Raw genomic sequence first — 11,158 nt, 5'->3', positions numbered from 1 at the left:
CATACTGCCGTGGATACGGTTTTTGGAACTCGGGTCGGTACACCTCCCTCACGGCTGGCCCATAAATTTCTTGGACGATGTTTTTTATGCGTTGGGCCTCTCCTAAGTTGTTGGTGGGCTCCATACGCGTGTGTATAGTCCGTTGTGGGTGAAAGCTGGTTCCTCTCCAATTGCCCCCATATTACGAGTATAGCTCTCCTCGTAATATTCGGCATGGTTACTAGGCCCGGTATGAGACCTAAAATATTGTTGAGGTGGTGGTGGGACTTGAACGGATCTGGGCTGATCCTATCGCCGCGCTCATTGAACCTGAGGTTCTCTTCTCGAGTTGGTGGCGGGATGTACCTTTCACCGGCACCTGAGATCGGTGTTCCCTTTCCATTGTCTGCCGGTCCTTGGGATGTTGATTTTTGTGAAAACAGCTCGGCATATTTTTCTGGGATTTTGCATATCTCTCCGTTTAGATCGACAATTCTCTCCTCAAGGGATGAGACTTTAATGGAATTGGCTACCGCCTCATTGTTAGCTTTAAGCATGGCTTCGTTGCTAGCTTGCATCGTATTACACATAGCCTCATGACTCTCTTTCATGGTTTGTGCAAACCCATGTAGAAATTGGCTGATTTACTTCTCCATACTTGCCATGATTGATGTCATGTTGAATATGGGTGGTCCTTGAGGTGGTTTTTGGTTTGCACCTTCGATATTGCTCACAGTCTCGGCAACTTAGATTTTGAGAAAATTGGGATAGTCCATGTTTGGAAAAAATGCTAGATTTATTATATCTGTTTGTTTTTGTTAGATAACTCTTGAATAAATTTGTTTAATGTTTGTGGTTTTCATTATAATCGTCTAATTTACTTTTATGTTCAAAAGGTTAAGATTTGATTCTAACTTAGATTTTTACTATAGGTTTTCAGTATATCAATTCCCCGTTTAGAGATATTGCCAAGAGAATATAGGAAACCAAGCATGTCATCTCAATTGTAAACCTTATATACAAACTCATAAAAATGTTTCTATTATTGTTATTTGATTTATTATTATTATTATTATTATTATTTTCATATATTTAAGAAAACAAACATTTAAGAAAAGCAATATTATCTTATTTATTGTGTAGAGGCAGGAAGCTTTTAACAAGTGTGTTTTTACATTTTTTTTTTCTTATGACACTAATTAAACATATAACTTCTGGTTATATGAATTTCTTGAAATATGGTACACAATTTACTTTTGGGTAAATTCAAAAAAAAACCTCTGTGATTTGATGTTGTTTCAAAAAAACCCTTGTGGTTTGTTTTTACAAAAAAAAGGACCGTGGTTTCGCCGTTACCCAAAAAACGGAAAATGACTTAACAATGTTAAAAATGCTGACGTGGCGAAGGGTAAAATTGGAAATTCCAAATTTTTTAATTTTTTTTAATTTTTTATTTTTCTTTGTTCTTCTTCTTCTAAGAACTCCTCCATTTATGAACTGTTATCTGCATAACACATTCCGCCGCCGACCTTTGAACTCACGAATCCATTTCTAGAAAGCACACCGGAATGAGTTGGAGATGATCGCATCGACGACGGACAGCTTGAGTTGGAGATCGAATCCATTGCTATCTTTTCCCCCGTTCTTCACAGATACTACATCAGATCTATCTTGTTTTGTGAATATCGTCGTCACCGCCGTCGGCAATGGATTTAAGTTTTCCATTTTTTGCTGCTGTTGTTTCTGCAACGGCTTCACTTTCTTCATTTACTTCCTTATAACCTCCTTCGCAGTGGCGCTCATCCTTTTCACAGAAGAACCGGTGACAACATCATTTTCGCGGTTAATCTTCGGCTCTTTCTTAAACACAGAAGAGAATCTCGAGAGCGAGAAGTATTTACTCCCCTTCTTGATCTGATTCGAATTGTAATTGAAGTTGTTAATCCGCCGGAACTCATCATCTTCAGTAACGGAACTCGGTCTAGAAGAATCGCAATCACCGAGCAAGACGAAATCGCTGGCGAAGGAAGAGGTGGAGTCATTGGAGCTTCCAGTGGAGTCACGAGAAGCGGTGGTGGTAGTATCGGAGGAGGAGGAAGTGCTGGAGGAAGCTAGAAGGAGAGAACAGACCATAGAGATACGAGGAGAGAGATGAAGAGGCAACAACTGACCTTTGTAGAAGAACTCATCGGCCGGTCGATAAAGAGCGGTGGAGGATTTGCGGGGAGAGAGAGAAATAGACGGTGAAGAAGAAGAAAGAAAGGAAAGAAAAAGAGAAAATAAAAGAAAATTAAAAAAAATTAAAAAAATTGGAATTTCCAATTTTACCCTTCGCCACGTCAGCATTTTTAACACTGTTAACCCATTTTCCGTTTTTCGGGTAACGGCGAAACCACGGTCCTTTTTTTTTTGTAAAAACAAACAACAAGGGTTTTTTTGGAACAACATCAAACCACATAGTTTTTTTTTGGAATTTACCCTTTACTTTTTGAATCGAAAAACAGTCATCAGTGGGGATGATTTAATTTTTTTTACTGATGTTATCTTTATTTAAGTGAAGTTCAAAAACATTTTGTCATGTTATTTTATGTTTATTCATATCTTTTTTATTTCAATTATGTACTTGATAATAATTAAAAAAAGTTTCAAATGTCATTCCACCAAAATATGTCTAAAATGTAAGTTTAACTATGAGTTATTTTTTCTTCAAGAAAAAAAAACTATCAATTGTTTTATTTATTTTTGTTAAAATTAACTATATAATTTTATAAATTTTTGTAACTCTTCAAAATTTCTTAATCAAGATAAAATATGATAAATTAAAATTCAATAGAACTATATGTTCATTAATTACCCACACATGTAATAATAAGTGTTTGATATTTAATATTCTGAAAAAAGAATTGAAGTTTTGAATTTTTTTCCCTGGTATACTTTCATAGGCCCAAATAAGAATTAATAAAAAAAAATGAGATTACAAATGTGAAATTATTTTTGTAGTGGTACCTTAATTTTTTAACAAAATAATTAAAATATTTTTCTATAATATATATTCCGCGCAATGTGTGGGGTACATATCTAGTTTGTTTTAAAGAGACTGTTATACATACTTCAAATTTCTCTACTCCCATTCTTTCGAACGATTTATAAGTATTTTATAAATTTTGGTACTCTTTCACTTAATTTTTATAAATACAGTTTTATTATTGTTGCATATTTTTATATCTATTTTTATTTTTGGATTAATCTAACAATATTAACATATACAATTAATTAAAAAAAAAGTAAAAAAGAAAAAGAAAGTACTATCAATTCATTAATTAAATTTAAATGATTGTAGCTACTTAGTGACTTGAGCAATCATATTGCTGATAGAAGTAGCCTGCTCCTTAGCCATCTCCACTAACGAGTCCTGCATTCCCACAATTAATTTCAATTCAATCCATATCTCAATTGGTAACGACTACTTCTTTCTAACACATTTTTTTTTTTAATTAAAGTCACTCAAAGGTAATGTTATATTATAATCTATAATATTCACGGTTTTTCATTAATTACAATTTAATTAAAATATTTAAATTTAGAAATTGACGTGATCATCTAGCGAATAGAGGTGCACATATCGTTGCACAGCATGCCATTTCCAATGCTAGCGAATTTATCGTTTTTTCTGCTCCGCTTTGACGGCAGGACATTATTTGTTTTGGTTCTCTTACTTGATTAATTGATTAATTCCTTTAAAAAAATGACGTGATCTTTTCTCTGTTATTTTTTAATATTTCTCATAAATTTTTTATATTTTTTAAAAAATGCGTTATTAGAAGATTTTTTTAAATAAGAGTAAAATTGAAAAAATGAATAAAATTGAGTAAACAAATTATAATTCAAAATTTTAAAATTTTCTTCCTCCCTTAAACAACATATAATTCAGAACGGAAAAAGTAATTATTATAAGGGAAAAGTACGAAAAAAATGTCTGTGGTTTGCCCATTTTGCAAACAGAGGTATGTGGTTTAAAAGTTTACAAATAAAGGTTTGTGATATGTTTTATTTACAAAACAAAGTATTACAATTACACAGTTAAGTTCTGATTATAACTAAAGACATTTTTATTTTTAAAAAAATTATTATTACATATCAGCAAAACATAACTCCCGAAAAAACAACTTCCTAAATCGAAATAATAAATAATATGGTGGAATTTTAAGTTTTTTACTAATCTGACAGTTTATGAACTAAATTGATATTTAAATTTATTTTACACCGTTTCAATTTGATTTTGGGATCTTTGTTTTGTCAATATATAAATATAATTGAAAAAAAAACTAAAAAAGGTACTCTTATTGTCATCAATTACTTAAAAGTTTAATTTTAAATACTTTGTTTTGTAAAAAAAGCATACCACATACCTCTATTTACAAACTTTTAAACCACAGACCTCTATTTGTAAATAAGGTAAACCACGAGCATTTTTTTCGTACTTTGCCCTTATTATAATTAGTATATATATATATGGTGCAAAAATACCCCTAACGTTTTGGATCAGGAGCAATTTTACACCTAACGTCTAAAATTGTGCAATTTTACCCCTAACATTAAAAGTGAAGAGCAATTTTACCTACAACGTTGATAATTTGGATCAATTTGAGAAATAATTCATCAAACTGTCTTCTTGGTCATGAATTTTGTCATATACATTTGACACATGCATCATTTTATCAGTAACAAACCACAAACATATGTTGAGATGTGAAAAAATAATAATAATAAATACTATCTTTGTATGAATTGGATAAAAAAAATTCAAAAAATTCACCGAATTTATAAATATTAATCTCAAATTCTATTATTAAATGATAAAAACATGAAATCTTTTTTTTAGAACTAACAGATATGTAATTGGTATAAAATAAGAAACAAAATATATGTATTTTATAATAGTGTCTGAAATTAACCCAAATTATCAACATTAGGGATAAAATTGCTCTTGACTACCAACATTATGGGTAAAATTACACCATTTTAAATGTTATGAGTAAAATTATTCCTAATCCAAAATGTTAGTTATTTTTTCACTTTAACCCATTCAGATATAGAGAGAGGGGTATCGTACATGTGCATTCATCAGCCTCATTACTGTTCTCTTGCTTGATTCCTGAAGCTCACCCGCTATCAATATCTCGTCCAATATATAATAAGCCTGTTCTTTTTTATTAATTACAATTACTCCTTCTTAATAACTTAAACTTACATACTGTATACTTATAAAAGAAATACCTTATGAAAATTGAAGATCAAATCCAGCTCACAAACCTGTATATTTATAATAATAATAATAAAATATTAGTCAAGAGATAAACAAAAATATTCATAGCAAAAAACGTCAGTATTTGTTTATTAAATAAAAAAGTAAAAAAAAAAAAAAAAAAAAAGTATATTTACACTGCCGAAATAGCGATCCAAGATCTCAACAAAATGGTGAATGATGTCAAGAACTTCCAATTCATTATCACTCTCGTCGATGCACATGCAAAAATACAACCCTGCATACCTGTAATTAATTAATTAAGTAATTCATTTCCTTTTCATATTTATAGATATTCCAAAATTATGATTATTTTTTAAATCTATTAATTACCTTCTATAAACGACCTTAAATCCTTTCCATTCCACAAAGTTACAGAGCTTTGGCCCTCGATTTATCACCATTCCACTTAGCTCCCGGATCACCTAATTAATCACAATTAAACTCATTACTTAATAATAAATATAAGATAATCAAATTGAGGTAATTTAATTAAGAAGAGTAAAAATAGTAATTAATTACCTTAGATCTTTCCTTCTGGGAATATGGGGAATACCATTTAGTTAATCTGACTTTTCCTTGACGACTGATCAGTAGGACAAACTGGATCTATAACAAGTGATATATGTTTATATTCTCCACACAATCAATACGAAATCATCAATCAATCAATGTATATATGTTATTTTTCCCTTAATTACATAACCTGTGTAGCTTAAAGCATGCATAAACCTCAGTGCATGTTAATGCTAATTTTTTTTTAATTATATTCAAGAACGGATCTAAGAGAATCGGGGAAGTTTGAGCATCGAAAACTCTATTGAAGTGCATGTAATTTTAATTTTTACAATAAAATCTCTGACATACCCCACAGCCGTTTGGTTCTAGAGGACTTGATACCATATCGTAAAGCTGTTTTAACCGACAGTTCAAACTGATAGTTAAAATTCAATTATAGATCTTATATTAATATCTGACGATATCATAAAATATAGTATGTGTTGAAAATAGATACAACAATGATCAAACATTAATCTATTCATTCGAGTTTAACAAAAATAAAGAGATGAAAGCAAACATACCATTATCCAAAGACGCGCGTGCTTTCACCTTCTCCGCCTTTTAAACAAAGAAAAAGAAATTGATATTGAACTTTAATCTAAAATAAAGAAAGAAAGAAAGAAGGAGAAATATTAGGCTAAAATCCGTTGGTCAATGGCACATTTTGAGCCCAAATTTTAACGGGTCTTCCCCTCTATTTCATCAATAAATAGTGAAAAAAAGAAGAAGCAAATAAAGTATAAAAAAACAAGGCTTAGTGAACTTTGTTGAAAAAGTTAATTGTTCATTTGAATTTATAAAGCTTTACGTTTGCTTTTTAAACTTGTTTATGTTGGAGTTTTTATGATTAATATTATTATTATTTGACTTAGTAAAGATTAGTTCAGTGCCTATTCTTTCTCCTACTTATTTTCCTAAGTTTTTTTTTTTTTTTTTGCTTATAACTATTACCAAAATCTACTATAAATAACTCTTGTTTCCAACGAATTTGTATACACCTTTTGTTTTGCTCAATAACAGTTTAAGAAACTTCATTTTTGTGGTTTTGTCTAAATAAGCTAATATGTTATTTCTCTATTTTAATTATTATTATTTGAGCATATTGAGAATAATCAATTCGGAAAATTCTTAGTTGCACATACGAATTTCGGCAGATTAAAGTGTATCTTGCGAGAGAGACGTAATCGATAATTACTCAGTGCAGACAGACCGTTTTCTCTCAAAGGATAACGCAATTCAGCGTGCTTTAATCCACAAATCCACATGCTATTCTGAACCCCAGTATAATCTTTATTTTATTGATATTGTTGTCATTATTATTGTAATCCAATTCTTTGATATGTTGGATTACTTTGTTTTGGTTTAATCGAATATAAATATTTTATTGTGATTTGTTTGACCATGAAATATTTCCAATAAAATTGACATGATTAACTTACTATAACTTCACGTGATACAACTATTACACTCTTATTTTTATTTGGACCGATTTTATAATTAATTATTTTCTTCAACCTAACATGTAGAGATTCAGACCAAATTGATAAATTACCAAATGTTCTTACTCAAATTTGTAATTATAAAAGTTAGTTTAATCAAGGTTGTAAAAGACGATATGCTAGTCGGATGGACAGAACCCTTGGAGATTAGTCGGGATCAATCAGATTTACATTTTTTTTTATATAATTAAGGCTTACTTTGTCAAAAACAAAGTAAACATAGTCTAACCCTACAATTACAATATGAATTATACTATGTAAAAATAATAATATAAAATATGTAGGATGGAAAAACATATATATTTTAATATTATTTATATTAATGTCTTTAAAAAAATTAAAAATGGATCAACAAAATAACATTAATAAAAAATGTACCAAAATAAAATAAAATAAATATTTTGAAAAATACGTTTGATAGTTTAATGTTTTTTTAGTTTTTTGTTATTTAATATTTTATTTAAAATTAAAAAAGTTAACATAAAAATTAAAGTCTCGAAGTTCTTTTTTTTTTTCCGAATGTGCATTGTTCGGTAAAATCGAAAAATTACATATTTGATGTTTTCTGGCAGTATGTTGTTCATTTTCTCCTATTTAACCTCTCAAAAGGCTGATTTTATATTTGTCCAAGTTATCTCATCATCATTATATGCAAAAGTTCAAGTCCTAATCTCAATTTACTTTAAATAGTAGTTTTTTTATCAAAAAACTGCTCATTTTTTAAGACGAGACTAATGTGTTTTAATTATGAAATTTAATACTTTTAGCCTCGGAAAAAATATGGGAATGACCTCATTTGGTGTATCGATGATAAATTAAAGGTTCAGGTTGAATTCGGGATCCAAAAACTCCAATTTTGTCATCTAGAGATCATTCTTTAGTAAATATGTCAAGTCCACTCTTCTTGGAATCCTATGTTTTTGAATTCAATCTCCAAGTTCTTGAACTTCATTTTAACTTCCAGTCAACTAAAAAACGCACTTAAATGTATTGTGAGACTAACTTATAGCCGACTTATACATTAAACATGTTTTTCGGCATTTTTAATTTTACCAATTCTTAGTTGTTTTAGTGCATCATTCTAATCAATTGAATCACTTAAAGTGCTTTTTAGGCTTTTGAAAATTTAGTCTAAAGAAAAAAATAGACTCGAATGCTCTAATGAACCAAAGCTGTTTCGGGGATATACTTAAGCCTTTTTTTTTATGCTAAATTAGGTTGTTTTGTGAGGGTTCCTAATCTCACTAAACACAAGTTAGGGTCATCAATCTTCATTGGAATTTTCTTTCCCTAACAAAGACCATATTGTTATAAATCATTAGGGGATGAGGCTGTTTTGAAGTGTTTTGGGTTATGTTGTTGATCCCATAACCTATAGGTTTATTATCGCTAGAATTGGTGCACAAAAAACTTGTTGATTTGTTAAAAACTAAAAATTGCCAAAAATTTGACCAAGTTGCCACACATAGTTGAGATTTTGGTTGCCACACATAGTTGAGATTTTGGTTAATTTTTGGAAGCACGTAGACATGTATTTCAAGATTCCTACTCATTCAAACATTTCATCAAACAAATTATGTTCATATATGTTGATGAAATTTTTTCTTTTATTCATGCATGATTCTTGGCTAAAACACAATCATAGACATCAAATTAAGCGAAATAAACATCCAATTAGCAAATTAGATCACAATTTAAGCTCAACTGATATAAAAGGTTCAAACTTTCACATGCTCCAACCTTACCATTTTCGGACAACAGTGGAAAAGGAAGTTGAGGTCAGTTATGAGGAGATCATTTACACTATAAATTGAAGGTTTTACACAAAGCAGGACTACACAACACGCAAATCAGACTCAAAATTGAGCTTTCAACGTTAATTTAGCAATTTTTCACGTTAGTTTACTTTGTTCCAATGATTCTCCATTGTTCATTCATTCAATTCTTGTAAGTTTTTATTCAATTTTAATACAATTTCTTTCTCAAATTCAATTATTTGTCAATTCCTAGTTCAATCTTTAGCCTTACAATTTCCTTTTCAATTCCAAGCCTTATGCCTTCAATTCCTAAGTTTGTAAACTCTCAATTTCAGTTTCAGTTTCAATTTCAATTTCAATTTCAATTTCAAGCATTTATTTTTCAATTCGGTATTGTTTCCTTCAATTAATCTCATTTCCATAGATTTAATTGCGAACCTTTAGGTTTTTCGTCATTTTAGCTTACATAATGTTTTACTTAGAAGTCAGATTTCATACTTTTGTAATTTTTTGACAAAATTACTGGCACACTCGCACCAATTCGAAAAGGCAGAAACAAGTACAAATTTGGTTTTTGAGAAATTGAAATATAAATCACTTTAAACAAATTCAATAGATCAATAAATCAATGTAAGAAAGTTAGGAGGCTAATAAGTCATTTTAAATAAAATAAGGTGGCCGATATATAAGTCATTTTAAGCAAGTTCATGAGGGTAACGAAACACTCTGCAAGTTTAAAGGCCAATCGGCTTTTTGAGCCAAGTTCAGGAGGTCAATCGACTTTTTGAACCAAATTCAAAGGGTTATTGATTACTAAACCAAAAAAGAATTAAGATTAAAATTGTCCCTAGAGTTGGTAAATAATATCATTTTTGCCCAAATTGAGGTTTGAATATCAACTCAGTTTTGAAGTTGGTAATTTTTGATAAATTAATCTAAATTTAACAAATTTTTAGAAATTAAAACTGATATTTAGATTAGTTTATCAAAATATTATCAACTTCCAAACTAAATTAATACCTAATTTTGACTAAAATGTATAGTCCATTTTAACCTTAATTCATAAAAAATTAAAAAATAAAAGGTTTAAATTGGTACCAAAGCATCTCTTTTTTTTTGGGACGTATCTGTATATATAAAATGGTGAGAACTTGCTTTAACAACACAAAATCTTTGTGTAACGATCCTTATTATATATGTAATAGGGAATAATTTGAGAGTCTCCAAAACAACTTTCCTGAACCCTCGGATAAATTACATATGTGGTGTACAACATTTACATGTTTTACATTTTGGTGTACAACCAAAAAAAAATTCACATTAAAGTGTACAACCTTCTGATGACCTCCCACTAAAATATACAGCCGGTAAAAAATGACCGATCAATGAAAGTCAACGTTGCCATATCAACATTTTGACCAATTTAAAAATAAAAAAAAATCACATTCCTAATATATAATTGCTAAAATATCCTCATCATTTCCAAATTGAAAAAGTAGAACTCACTCCCTCTTCTCTCTCTCTCTTTCTTTCCATTTCATTCTCCTAGGCCGAGGAAAAATATCTATTTTACCATTCTCCTCTATCTCCATTTTATCTTTCTCTCTCCAAAACCAATCCCTTTATCTGACTCTTCCCTTCTCGGAAAAAAATCTGTTGTCCGCCTTATCCCCTTCCCTGTCTCCCTTTTAGTTTTTAACATGCGTCATGCTTAATTTCTTTTTACTTTTATTAAACACGAGTTAACTTTAATTGAGTTAAAACTGTAGTTACTTCCTTCAGCACGCCCAGGCTTCAACTTCTCTCTATCCATTGGCAGACTTCTTCCTCTTCCAATTTCTTTTTCTGTTTCTTCCAATTACAATTTCTTTCTCTTTTAATTGAGTTATTCTCATGTATTTCTTCTTCTAATGTCTTTCACAGCAAATTTTGTTTTCCGCTTTTCCCGCCCGTGATCTGTTCCGGAATCACTTTTATCTGTTGCTTTTTTTACCTTATGATTCTTCCATGGCCAAAGTTGCTGTGAAATTTGTTCTGAACAATACATCAATACATGA

The 11,158-nt window shown here is 30.0% G+C and overlaps 1 protein-coding gene and 1 pseudogene across 1 annotated transcript; both read right to left on the bottom strand.

Moving 5' to 3' along the window:
• Positions 1-1,469: 1,469 nt before the first annotated feature.
• LOC136208086 (probable membrane-associated kinase regulator 1) lies at positions 1,470-2,235 on the bottom strand (annotated as a pseudogene).
• A 1,084-nt stretch (positions 2,236-3,319) lies between these two features.
• On the bottom strand, positions 3,320-6,187 carry LOC136208085 (AP-1 complex subunit sigma-1-like). The gene is made up of 7 exons (XM_065998920.1): positions 6,152-6,187; positions 5,807-5,893; positions 5,618-5,709; positions 5,422-5,530; positions 5,257-5,292; positions 5,093-5,179; positions 3,320-3,391 (listed from the first exon to the last, which is right to left on the bottom strand). Exons 1-7 carry the CDS (start codon positions 6,185-6,187, stop codon positions 3,320-3,322), a joined length of 519 nt encoding a protein of 172 aa, XP_065854992.1.
• Positions 6,188-11,158: the final 4,971 nt, after the last annotated feature.

Source organism: Euphorbia lathyris, chromosome 10 (assembly GCF_963576675.1).
Source record: "Euphorbia lathyris chromosome 10, ddEupLath1.1, whole genome shotgun sequence".
In the NCBI taxonomy this organism is placed as follows: Eukaryota; Viridiplantae; Streptophyta; class Magnoliopsida; order Malpighiales; family Euphorbiaceae; genus Euphorbia; species Euphorbia lathyris.
The sequence above is the reverse complement of the archived record's forward strand: the minus strand, read 5'-3'. Positions and strand labels throughout refer to the sequence as shown.